The sequence below is a fragment of the Hemicordylus capensis genome, chromosome 6 (assembly GCF_027244095.1).
Source record: "Hemicordylus capensis ecotype Gifberg chromosome 6, rHemCap1.1.pri, whole genome shotgun sequence".
Taxonomy (NCBI): domain Eukaryota; kingdom Metazoa; phylum Chordata; class Lepidosauria; order Squamata; family Cordylidae; genus Hemicordylus; species Hemicordylus capensis.
Genome location: NC_069662.1, coordinates 10,234,468 through 10,248,094, shown reverse-complemented (window position 1 = coordinate 10,248,094; position 13,627 = coordinate 10,234,468). Strand labels below are relative to the sequence as shown.

At 41.9% G+C, this 13,627-nt stretch overlaps 1 protein-coding gene across 1 annotated transcript; it reads right to left on the bottom strand.

The window, feature by feature from the left end:
* Positions 1 to 3,050: 3,050 nt before the first annotated feature.
* Positions 3,051 to 12,924, bottom strand: LOC128329746 (vomeronasal type-2 receptor 26-like). Its single transcript, XM_053261360.1, has 6 exons — positions 12,710 to 12,924; positions 11,274 to 11,451; positions 8,611 to 9,468; positions 6,944 to 7,171; positions 5,126 to 5,252; positions 3,051 to 3,952 (listed from the first exon to the last, which is right to left on the bottom strand). Exons 1-6 carry the CDS (start codon positions 12,922 to 12,924, stop codon positions 3,051 to 3,053), a joined length of 2,508 nt encoding a protein of 835 aa, XP_053117335.1.
* Positions 12,925 to 13,627: the final 703 nt, after the last annotated feature.

Sequence of the window (13,627 nt, the reverse complement as noted above, 5' to 3'; positions counted from 1 at the left end):
ATTCATAATAAAATTCAGCCATCCCAGGTCCTTGGGAAGGACTCGATGTCTGGATAAAACAAACCAGTCAATAACACCTGTCTGACTGCTTAAACAAGATAATAATAATAGAACAAATTCAAACTCTCAGGAAAAGTCCCAAATTTGGAATGTTCTCTACCTCGACTTTAAATGGCCACTTCCAGTCCAAGCAGAGTCTGGAGGAGTTTGCTCATCATTATGTTGATTGACTAATTTGGCTGATAGGAGTCTAGGAATATACACTATTAAGCAAGGCTGCACTTCTTCTGCCCTCCTGCAGTCAGATGTTTGACCACAGGTCCGGCTATTCCCTGATTATTGACTACTGTGGCTGGGGATGATGTAGTCCAGAAAACCCAGAACGCTGTAACTGGGCATCCTTGGTATAAAACAAGACTGAATATACTGGCAACCATAGAACGGTCGGTCCATGGTTCCTAGCCAGAACAATAATTGTACATGGTAAATCAATGGTAACCAGGTGGACTATTGCAATTAAGAATGTGTGCGAGCCATTTGTGCACCCGCCATTGGGGCAGGGAGTAGGATATTTACCCTTAAAAAGCAGGTAAGGAGCTCCTTACCTGCTTTTCCCCTCTCCACCACTTTTCTGCCAGCAATTCCTGCTATCTAAACACTATTCCCTGCAGCCTCCATGCACATGGCCGGTACAGATGTGCACAGGCCTTGTGTGTGCTGAGGCTAACTGAGCAAAGAGACAGCCTTTAAAGTGGTGATTCTCTTATATTTAACAGGGGGAGAGCAACTGGCCCTATCCAGCCCCAGCACAGCATCCCTCCAGTGGCTGTTGCTGGTGTCTATCTTATGTTTCTTTTTAGATTGTGAGCTCTTTGGGTACAGGGGACAACCTTATTTATGTATGTATTGTTTCTTTTTCTATGGAAACCGCTTTGAGAACTTTGGTTGAAGAGCAGAATATAAATATTCATGGTAGTAGTAGTAGTAGTACATGCTGCAGGCAGGGAACAGTGCTGTAGCCCCAGATGGCCATTTGGAGATTGGGCACTGCCATTGGAAAAGCAGCAGGGCAGGGTCAAGTAAGTAAGGAAAAGTGGCATGGTGGGGGAAAGCAGGTAAGCAGTCCTTACCTGATTTTTAAGGGAATCGCTCCCTGCCCCATGCCTGTTATAATAAGGGGGAAAGTACATTTGTTGATTGCTAACTGGTTGAAGGACAGGAAACAGAGTGTAGGTATAAATGGAGAGTTTTCATAATGGAGGGAAGTAAGAAGTGGGGTCCCCCAGGTATCTGTCCTGGGACCAGTGCTTTTTAATTTATTCATAAATGATCTAGAAGTAGGGGTAAGCAGCAAGGTGGCCAAATCTGCAGACGATACCAAACTCTATCAGATAGTGAAATCCAAAACAGATTGTGAGGAGCTCCAAAAGGATCTCTCCAAACTGGGGGAGTGGGCAACAAAATGGGAAATGTGGAAATGTGCAAGTGTAAAGTGATGCACATTGGGATGAAAAACCCAAGCTTCAAGTATACATTGATGGGATTTGAACTCTCGGTGACTGACCAGGAGAGGGATCTTGGGGTCATGGTGGACAGCTCGTTGAAAGTGTCAACTCAATGTGCAGCAGCTGTGAAAAAGGCCAATTCCATGCTCCAATTCCATGCTAGGGATCATTAGGAAGGGGATTGAAAATAAAACTGCTAATATTATAATGCCCTTACACAAAATGATGGTGTGGCCACACCTGGAATACTGTGTACAATTCTGGTCACCACATCTAAAACAGGACATTGTAAAACTGGAAAAGATGCAGAAGAGGGCAACCAAGATGATCAGGGGCCTAGAGCACCTTTCTTATGAGGCAAGACTACAACACCTGGGGCTATTTAGTTTAGAAAAAAGACGACTGCAAGGAGACATGATAGAGGTCTATAAAATCATGCATGGAGTGGATGAAGTGATTAGAGAGAAATTCTTCCTCTCTCACAACACTAGGGGTCATCCCATGAAATTGACTGCCAGGAAATTTAGGACCAGCAAACGGAAATATTTTTTCACACAACACATAATCAACTTGTGGAATTCTCTGCCACAGGATGTGGTGACAGCCAACAACCTGGCTTTAAGAGGGGTTTGGATAACTTCATGGAGGATAGGTCTATCAATGGCTACTAGTCAGAGGGCTATAGGCCACCTCCACCCTGAAAGGCAGGATGCCTCTGAGTACCAGTTTCAGGGGAGTAACAGCAGGAGAGAGTGCATGCCCTCAACTCCTGCCTGTAGGCTTCCAGTGGCATCTGGTGGGCCACTGTGTGTAACAGAATGCTGGGGCTTTGGGCCTGATCCAGCAGGGCTTTTCTTATGTTCTTATGTTCATAAAGACCCACTTTGTCAACTTGGCTTTGAATAATATTTTAAAAAAATTAATGAGTTTTATGTGGTTTTACTTTTTTCATTGTGAACCCCCCAACCACAACAAAGGACATATATACTGTGTTTAGAGTCTGGTTCTTAAAGTTGATGAGGAGCCCACACAACTCATTGGGGACAGTCATGCAATTAATATTAGCTTTGTGGGTACTTGAAAAATCTAATGCCACTGTTCAAATGCTTGCAGAGAGGACTGAGCAAACACAGCCCTGAAAACCAGTGCTTCAAAGAGGCTCCAATATTTTCTGGATACTCTGAAAAGGAATGTTCAATGAGTTCCTTTACATGTGATCTCATTTCCCCAAATTTTGCAAGTGGCCCTGGCTCAGTAAAAATCTTTCGATTCTGGAAGGAAGTTCCAATGCAGGTTTTTGTGAAACCACCCAAAGCAGATAAAACCATGTTCATAATAATGTGACAACAACAACAACAACAACAACAACAACAATAATAAATGCTTCTTATTTGTTTTTAATTTCATGTAGACATAGCATCTACTACATAAGGTAGGCCAATTCACACGTCTTAGTAATAAGGCTAGCACCACTGATTAGAGAAATTATGTTGAATGCACAGTGGTGTAGTACACAGTTCTTAGCGGAAGACATCCAAACATCTTTTAATATTTTCTCTTCACCAGCTGGTCCTTTTTGTTCAATTCAGGCCTCAGCACAATGATGTAGCATTTGGGGAAAAAGATAAAAGCCAGTATCCCAGTACAAGAAGCTAAGATGGAGAAGATCTCCACAGCCACCATATATTTCCCTTTGGTGCTCAAGTAGGTAGGAACAAAAGACAACCAAACACTGCAGAACAACAACATGCTGAAGGTGATAAACTTCGCTTCATTAAAGCTGTCTGGTAACTTCCGAGCAAGGAAAGCCACAATGAAGCTGATGATGGACAGAAATCCCATGTAACCCATAACAAGATAAAACATGAAGACAGATCCTTCATTACATTTTGCTATAATCTCTCCAGTGAGCGAATGCATGTCAAAATCCGGGAATGGAGGAGAGGTTCCTAACCATATTGCACAAATGCCTGCTTGAAGATGAGAGCAGGAAAGGACAAGGGAGATGGAGAGTCTTTTCCCAACCCACTTTCTCCTGCTGGACCCTGGCTCTTTGGCCATGAAAGCTAGAATCACTGTGATGGTTTTGGCCAGCATGCAAGAAATAGCAACCGAGAAAATGATGCTGAAGGCCGGTTGTCGAAGAAGACAGGTCAACTCCGCAGGTCGACCAATGAAGAGGAAAACACAAAGGAAGGAGAGCAGGAGGGAGATGAGGAGAGTGTAGGAGAGACTTCGGTTGTTGGCTTTGACAATGGGTGTGTTATGATACTTCATGAAAGTTCCAAGTACAAAAACTGTGATGCAAGACAAGGAAAGAGCAAAAATTGCCAAACCGATGCCCAACGGTTCTTCATAAGTCAAGGAATTTATGACTTTTGGAATGCATAAATCCCGATCATGTGTTGGATAATGATCTTCTGAACACTGAACACAGTCATCCATGTCTGGAAAAGAAAATGTGCAAATCCAAACATTTTATCTATTTTAGTTTGGAACAAAAACACCATGTATTATGCTTTTCTTGTGACAGGGCAAGTAACTGTAACAGACATTTAAAAAAAAAACAGTCGAATACCCCCAGTAAGTGAAACCTAATCAAAATCATGCTTAAGCAACCCATAAACCAGTTAACAGATAAAAACTAATACAGTCATCCTGTCCTTGATGCCTTTGGCAATAACCAATCCTGAATAATTTTAAATATACTTGGATGCTTAATTTAAAAATCATATATGTAATCAAAATTCAGTATTAGAAAACATTGAATGAAGGTCCAAATGTTAACAAGGTGTTTGCATCCCTCTCTTAAATTATACTTGTAGGAAAATGGTCCAAGGTTCATCCTGTCCTGTGATGAAAAAAATCTACCCAAGAACTGTACATCAGAAGAAAGGAGAGGTCATTGCCTCCATCTTGCCTGGATATGGTGGCTGACAACTAGACTATATAATTTATTATTATTATTATTATTAAAAATATTTATATACCACCCAAAACCTGTGTCTGGGTGGTTTACAATTAAAATCATTTAAAACATCAAATCATTTAACAATTAAAATCATTTAAAAGTTAAAAATATTTTAAACCCAGCATTAATTTTTTTTAAACAAACCTATAAATCTAATTAAAAGCCTGGAGGAATAATTGTGTCTTCAGTGCCTTTTTAAAAGTTGCCAAAGATGAGGAGGCTCTTATCTCAAAAGGGAGTGCATTCCAAAGTCCAGGGGCAACAATGGTGAAGGCCGTTCCTGAGTAGCTGCCAGACGGGTTGGAGGCAACTTCAGACAAACCTCTCCAGATGATCATAACAGGAGGTGGGGCTCATGGCAAAGAAGATGTTCTCTTAAATACCCAGCCATGATATAACATTAGTCATGAGTAGCCCCATTAATTAAATTTATATGAGTAATTGAGATACCAGCTGCTGTTAATAGTTATTTCTTTCAGTCAAGTGAAATCCTATATTCAGCTGCACACATGATTCCTGGATAATCAGTTTTATGTCTTCTTATAGGTAACCACAGCTTCTGCTGATTTGTGGATAGCTTTTGTCAGATTAATGAAGCAAGTATAAGTCTAAAACTTGGGTCACAGCCAACAGCCTTGATATCTCTTACCCTTCTGGTTTGAAATCTTCCCTTCTGGACATGGAAGGCAATCAAAGCAACAAAATGGCTTCCCTTCCTTCTTTGCTTTTCTGTAACCTGGATGGCAATTGTCATTACACAATGAAAGAGGCAGTGTCTGTCGAAAATGGATGAAGAGACTGCTTTAACATTCAGAAGATATACGTATTTTGGGAATTTATGCATCAAACAATGGAGCTGTGAGTACCCATACAGCATATTTATTATTTATTTAGCAAATTTGTACACCGCCCCAAACTTTCATCTCTGGGCAGTTAACAATAGCATAAGTATAGCATACTTATACTCTGACTTATCGGAAGCTGGACACAGTCAAGGCTGGGGCATAGGTATGCTGGCAGTAGATTACAACCTTATTACCCCTACCTGAGGATGTGAAAGTTATGTGGAATGTGTAGGCTTCATCGTGGAGCAGAAATTGCTGCAGTCAGCTTTGAACCACAAACACCACAACTGGCTAGCATTTTGTTTGGCACAGCAGCTGTAGGAGCTGCAGTAAATCAAGATCCTGCATAAGCTGAATGGATAGCTGAAGTCCCAGACTGTCCTCAGTCAAGGGAAGAAGCCACATCACTGAAAAAGCGGCAGTGGCAACTGCCGTTTAGGGGTGTGCACAAAACCAGGTTGCCCAGTTTGGTTTGAGTCCGGACTGGACTCAAACTGAACCAGGCAGGTTCAGTTTTGTGTACCCCCAAACACCACCTGGTTCAATTCAGGCTCGGGGGATTCACGATAGATAGATAGATAGATAGATAGATAGATAGATAACATTTTTTAAAAGAAATATAACTCACTGCCTCCTGTTCTGGAGGCTTCTGTGCATCCATGTGTGTGTGTGTCTCCAAAGGTTCCCCCTCTCCCCTCCAGCCTCCCAGATAGCCTGGTTCGGGCAGTCTTCGGCCCATTCTGGGCCTCACCTCCATGGTGGCTATTTTAGAGGCTGCCGTGTATGCCTAATGGGCTTCTGCATGGCCAGGTAATATTGAACCACCAAACCAGCCCTGTTCAATGTCAAATGTGTTTGATACCAAATCCGTTCGCACATCCCTACTGCCATTATCTACCACCAATCCCCCAAGGCACTCAAACCATCCTTGGGCAGTGAGAAGTGAGAATTTCAATGAGACTCGTGAGTTCTTATTTCAGTTAGAATGGAACCATGGGGCAAAGAATGGACAATGACCACCAGTGATGGGGAGGATCTGCTAGATACAGATGGGGTGACCTTTAGAACATGGGAACTTGGGCAAGATTGGTGTTTTATCTTCTAAGGGTTTGTGAAGTGCAGTGGGGTGGTAACCAAATGACACGAACCCTCTGCCTTAGATACTGAGAAATATAGTTTCCTGCAACACTGCATTTAACCACTTCTAAAGCCAGACAGGGAGAGAGAGGAAGGGACATTTTCCCTAGCAGTGCCATTGTAGCTAGAGCCACAGCCATGGAAGAGAATGGGTTGGAGGAATGAGGGAAGGATTTTTCCTTAGATTCCAATTCCAGAATACTGGGGTGCATCACAAGCAGGGCAAGCTCTTTTGACAGGGAAAATATGGTGGGAGGAGTACCTCCATCTCCCACTTTGGGGCTTGGCAGAGCCATCTGGTTGGCCACTGTGGGAAACAGGCTGCTAGACAGGCCTTGACCTAATTCAAGGAGGACTCTTCTTATGTTCAAATTCATAATTTGTAATGGATCATTACAGAATTTAACAACAGAATTAGCCTGGATACCAAATAACATTTTGAACATTAGGGAAATTTTAATATTGCAAAATGTCCTTAGACCTACCTGGTTAAACCTGCTGAGCCACACAATGGTATCCTCAGAAATGGTGACCGCTTTGTCTGGGGGAGTATGTGGGTCTGTCCTTCCCACTTTGACTCTAAGGAAGGACTTGTTTGGGAAAGTGATCCAGTTGATAATATCGAATCCACCTACCAATGCCCCATCTTGGTCAAAAGAAACCATTTCCCCAGCACTATTGTTAAACGAGACTCTTCTCAACAAGTGAAAGAGCTAGAAACAAACAAACAAAAATGAGAAGGATCTACAAAAATCAGCAAACATGGATTTTTATGATAACCTATCACACTTGCTGTCTATCTATGACTCATGTGGTACGTTTAAAAACTTGATGCAAGCTAAAATCTGCTGTAACAATGATACTAATTAAGCACATAAAGATGATGATGGTTGTGGTGGTGGTGGTGGTGTGCAGTGCCATCAAAATACATGGCTTATTCCAGAGCCTCATAGGAAAAAAATAAGGCACTTTATAATCTAAAACAGAAAGTGGTGAGAGAAAGAGTGGCCAACAGCCTAATGCTGCACCTATACAAGAATAAAGTTTCACTAATGCTGTGTACATCATAGGTGAATTTTTGTAATTGGCCTCTTGAAAACAACAGCCCTACCTTCGAACAATGTCATTGCACAAGTGTAGCATTAGTATGTCAGTCAATGTTCTGCAGTTTTTGGCATATTTTTTGAATTGGGGGAACATTCCTTTACTATGTGGTCTGTTAACTCTGAGAGAGAGTGAAAGGAAGGAAAGAAGATTCAAATGTGTAAGTTCTGCATATACTATGAATATGATGAATATTTATATACAAATATCATGAGTATTTATATACCGCTTTTCAAAAAAAGGTTTCCAAAGTGGTTTACCAAGATATAAATAAATAAATAAAATGGCTCCCTATACCCAAAGGGCTCCTAATCTAAAAAACCAAACATAAGATAGACACCAGTAACATTCAATTGAATCCACTCTTATTTGCTACCAGAAAATCTACTCTCAGTACACCTCAGAAACAACAAAACCCAGTGCCCCATGGGCTTGTGGCTTTGGGGGTGGTTGGCACCCTATGTGCACTGCACCACCACTCACTCTTTGCCACCCTGGTGGCAAATAACTCCCAAGTGGAGTTATTGGGCTGCTGAAATTCCCATTATTCCCTATGGGAAAAAGCTTAAAGACATGCCAATTCAAAAATTCTTTTGAAATCACCCCTTTCCCCAATTTCTTTGAAATTTCTGTGAGAGCTTCCACCCATTGCGCACTACCACCCACCCCATTCTTTTAGACTTGGGACCCTTTTTTCTGAATTGATTCCGATTTGGATTCAGAAAATTCAGGTACAAATCAAATCTGGAGTGATTCGGGGGCAGATTTGGACTCAAAACAAATTGGGGGTGATTCAATTTGGGTATAAATCAAAATGAAAAAAAAAAATCAATTCATGCACATCCCCATTATCTACATATTGTACTCCGAGACATGTGATGAATTATAATGATTAGGCATAATCCTGATAATCAGTCTATTCTGGAGCTCCAGTGAATAGGCATTTAGATGCTAAATCCCCAGATTGGGGGGGGGAGGGGGAACGGAGTTTTCTTGGTGGTCACCCAAAGATTTTTTGTGGACCTTATCTCTGCACTCAATAGGTTACCTGCCATGGATGAAAATTCCAAAGTCTCCATCCCCCTCCATGAATCACTGTTCTGTGCTTAGACATGGATGAATGCATGGCATGCAAAGCATGTGCCACAGCATAAACAGCATTGTAGAGGCTATAACTGTGGCCAGTCATGCGCATTTCAAATACAGACCTGGGGAGAGTCTCCAGTTTCTCCTCCCCAGTGCAGACTTCTTCAGTCTTCTCATCTGCCTCTGAGCTGGGGAACACACAATTAAATGCCTGTTCCCAGAAATCCTTGAGAAAGCCATCTCCTATTTCTTTGGCAGGGGTTCTCATCTGTAGAAAGGTCTGGAATCCTAATATGTCCTCTGAGTGAATTGCAAAGGATAAAGCACCATGGAGGAAGTCTAGATCAAATCCTCTTTGAAAGGGAAGCGATGTGAAATCCATCTCAGTTGTCATAATCCAGACTTTACCTTTTTTATTCCACTGTAGGCCTTCAAATGCCAACAACTGAAAAACATGTCTCAAATAAATCATAGTATGCATTTCGCCATGTAAGACTACTGTATTGGCTTTGCTTTCCATGACAATATATAATATTTCAGTTCCCTCTGCCACCATGTTAGTGTAGTCATTGTAAAATGTTATTCCTGGTAATTTTTTAATAAAGTCAAAGCAGATGCCACTCTGGGAAAACATCAGAAGCATGTTCTGTACAAACATCTCTGTACTGATAACACCGAAATATACCACCCCAATCCATGTCCACCTGAAGTGTAGCAGTAACTGAAGGATCCCTCTATATTGACTGCCTGTATTTGGAAACATCCACTGGAAGAAAACAGTTTGGGCTTTGTTTGTTTCTGGAGCAGAACTATATGTGAGCTAAAGAAAATAATGAAAGAAAGGAAGAGTGGGTTAAAGAAAATAAGGAGAAAAGAGAGATATGCTCAAAGAAAGCATTATGGGGTTGCTGATGTGTGTGATCATGTCCCAAACATCACCTGAAAGCTAATTACTGTTCGAGTCTTCATTAAGTGCAGGAGTCAGTTTTCCCAAATATATGGAATGTTAGAAGCACATTTTTAAAAGCGATGTTGATTCAACAGACATTTCTCTTTCAAGGGGCAACATGAAATAAGGATGCCACAAGTATCTCATGCAGAGGGAATTTGAGGTACACTTGGAAAGGAGATGAAAGACCATGAGCCCATTCTCATGACATGAGCCGCATGGGCAGGAGAGCGTTAACTCAAGCTACTCATGTTGTCTGGGCAACCAGGAGGCAGCACAATCCATCTGCTCTAGATCTGGGTAGCCCAGATTTGCTACCTAGGCACAAAGTGAGGGAAACAGAGCTTGTACTACCTCAGTTTGTGGTTCCCAGGGTTAAAACAGCTGCCAGGACTGGCGGCCATAGAATGCCAAGGAGAGAAGCACTGCTACACCGATGCAGGCTGCCTCTCCACTGCCCAGACAGAGCACTGTGGGATACAGGAGGACTTCCTCCTCCCCATGAGAGTTTGGGAGTCCACCGCCATGTCAGTTATGTGGCTGCATGAGCAGCAGGACCCTGAAAAGCGTCCGACCATCTGGGGAGAGGTAAATGGATTCCTGATTTTCCCCAAGCCCACGCCACTTTGGTTGTCTGAACAACCTCCATTACACCTGGGAATGTTATAAACTGAGGCTATAGCCTTGCAATTGCTCTTCATCTCCCAACACCCAACACATGAAATTGCCTTCTGCTGAGTCAGACTCCCTACATCAGTATTGTCTACACTGACAGGCAGCAACTCTCCAGGTTATTTGAAAGGTGTCTTCCCCAGCCCTAGTTGGAGATTCCAAGGATTGAACCTGGCTGGAACCTTCTCTGGGCAAGAATGAATATGCTCTGCTACTGAGCTGCATTCAGGGGCAGTCCAAGATGTATTGCTGGGTAAGGCAAGGACAATTCCAATTAGAGCAAAAAAGATACTGGCTGAGATCTTGACTAGTGAAGCACTTGTACAAACCTTTGCCATAATGCAAAGCTCTTCCACGAGCTGCGTGCTCTAAAAGCGGAGCTCATGTTCCAGACATCTGCACATGCTCTCTTGCAATGGGAAATTTTGCACATGAGAACTACAGCACAATTCCCAGCTAAGAAATCTTCTAGCTCTTGTGTAACTTTGCTTGCTACACAAGCATGCTTCATTAATCAGAATTACAGCCACCATTTGTTTTCATATCAGAGGCAATGGACATGAAAAAAAATAATACAAAAATAATACAACCCCTATTAAATGAACAAAGAGGCACCTTCAGAAGTGGTTATTCTCTTGTATTTTCTCTTTTATTCAGGGGGAACAATGGTCCCTATACAAATGTAGCAAAGCATCCCTCCAGTGACTGATGCTGGTGTCTAGTGTGTGTGTGTATGTTTAAGATTATGAACGCTTTGGAAACAGGGAAGCAACTTTATTATTAATATTTCTTATGTAAGCCACTTTGAGAACTGTGGTTGAAAAGCTGTGTCTAAATATTAATGGTCATAGTCATTACTAATTTCAGAAGTATGAATGACTCAGAAGGATTATTTCCCTTGCTCTGGATTTAACCTTTAAACAGCAGGAGAACTGTACCTCTGTATTACAATCACTCCCTTCTGTGTCCACCTCAGATTTTTAAATCCCATGTGCACAACTTACCTGTGGAAGCTTGTAAATGTTCAGAATGTCTGCCATGTGGAGACAGACATTAATGTTAGGTCCCCCAATGGCTGCTACCAGATTGCTCGGGGCATCACACTTATAGTTAGGGATCAATTCCCGCCATGTGGAGAGAAATTCCATGGAGGCTTGAAAAGTAAGTCTTGGACTAAAATAGTTATCATAAACCTTGAAACCCAGGGTGACATTGGTCAAGATATGATGATTTTCATTGATCTCTTTGACAGCAAATGCCAAGGCCAGGATGTGCTGGTAGTTCTGAGTCAGCATCCTGTAATGAGTGCATGAATATCAGAAAAAAATAGTCACTAAACTTCTCTTCCATATATTTTTTCTAGCCACCTTGCACTGCAGATAAATGTTAAACTTCTAGCCCAGGAAAGAGTGTAGAATAATTTCCATACTCCCTTAAATTTATTGACTTCTCCAAATACCAGATCAATACAGGCATTTCTTTGGAAACTAAATGCACATGTACCATGTTCAAAACCAAAATCAAACAAAGCTCTATTCTGGTGAACAAAGAGCATTATCTTGGGGGGGGGGGGGAATGATGTTGTACTGAAAGCTTCCCATCATCCAGAGAAAGATCTACTCTGAATATAGCCCATGGTGTTTACATCATAATACAGTACTACTCCAGGACACAACTAATCAGATATTCTTTAGCCTACTAAGCAAACACCAATGAATAGGAGTGACCAACTTCATATTATTACCTAGATAAACGTATCTTCATTCATCAGGTGCTAAAGATGTTCCTGTTTAGTGTCAGACATTTTGCCTGCTGATTATTTTGTGTCTGGTAGCTGCTGGCATTCACTTATGTGTCTGGCTGTTTGCTGTGATTTCTACATTTTAAATTTCGTTTGAACTTATAGATGGTCTTGACTCTTACGGCTGTATACCACTTTGGGCACTTGGGTGAAAAGTGGTTTATAAAGTTACTAAACAGAGGCCACATTCACACATAACATGAAACCGGAGGTGAAGGAACCTCCTGTTTCACAATCTATACATTCAATGCGGACAACCACCATCATAACTGAAAATGGACCCCTGGCTTTCCTCCCTGAACAGCGATTTGTATGTTTGGTTTGTAGTGAGGTCTGCTATCTAGACCTCTGGTTCCATGGTGCCAGCATTATGTCTGGACACTGGCATCGCTGTCTTGTTGCTTTGCAACTGGAGTTGAGGGAGGAAGCTCCTCCCTCGCTCCAGCTGTTATTGGCTGCTGAGACTGTCCTTCAGTAAAGACGGAAGCCCAGGCAGGCTGTTCCCCCTCCTCTCTGCAGTTAGCGAGAATGCAGACAGGCTGCTCTCCTGAACGTCCAAATTCAGACAGGAGAGTGTGGGTTCAATTTTACATATGAATGCGGCCAAACAATGACATAGTTAAAATTTCAGTTTCTTACATGATGTGATCAACCAGTTCCTCGGAGGGATGTCTTCTGTATGTTACCCTGTCAGAAGTGAAGTAGATCTGGGAAATAATGCCACCAATAAGAAGGTCTCCTGACTGAAAAGAATTATGATTAATTGGACTAGGGTGACCCATTTTACATTTAACAAGAGGAATCTTGCACACACTCTCAGATAGTAGCATTACCAACACTAGCAATATAAGCATCTTTCTCAAAAATCTCTGTCCTAGACACCAGCTCAAGTATTACTACATATTAGTTCAAATGTACTTGAGTAGCACTGACTGACTTGACTGATTTCTAACCTAGACACAATAAAATGTGCCAGTGAGAAGGCAGTTGAATCCCTTTCAGTTTCTAGCCTCAGTCCTGAAGGGAACAGGCTATATTTATGTCCATCCTGAAGTCTTGATTCATTGTTTAGTGGAGGCCACTTCTATTCTCTTGGGAACTGTAGAAGTAGAAGAAGCAATCATTATTAATTTAGTAATTTTGGTGAATATATAATCACCTCTTCAGAATTACAGGTTGCCCATGTCAGCAGCAGTAAACATGTTCATCACATCTGCTCTGTGCAGAGGAGAAGTCTGCTCTGGTTGTCTGTAGTGGGACCTCGTGAGAGATGCTACCAAGAAAGATGAATCAATTTCTAAAAGTTTGGGGTAGCATTTATAGTGAAACTCATGAAATGACTTTTTGTTGTGGTGCTCTGAAAAATTGTGCTACCCTAGGCCACTTTAAATGGTGGGACAGGGAAATTGCTTGACTCACAAGTCAGAGGTTGCCGGTTCAAATCCCTGCTGGTATGTTTCCCAGAAACACCTACAGTATATTGGGCAGCTGCAATATAGGAAGATGCTGAAAGGCATCATCTCATACTGTGCGGGAGATGTCAATGGTAAACCCCTC

Bases quoted from the DNA above. Each gene is read 5' to 3' on its own strand.
- LOC128329746 (XM_053261360.1), bottom strand. From the start codon at position 12,924: ATGCTTATATTGCTAGTGTTGGTAATGCTACTATCTGAGAGTGTGTGC. The intron at 5,253-6,943 runs GTAGGTCTAAGG...CATTTTCGACAG, and splicing joins GGCTCAGCAGGTTTAACCAG to ACACTGCCTCTTTCATTGTG. The intron at 3,953-5,125 runs GTAAGAGATATC...TTTCTTTTCCAG, and splicing joins GAAGATTTCAAACCAGAAGG to ACATGGATGACTGTGTTCAG.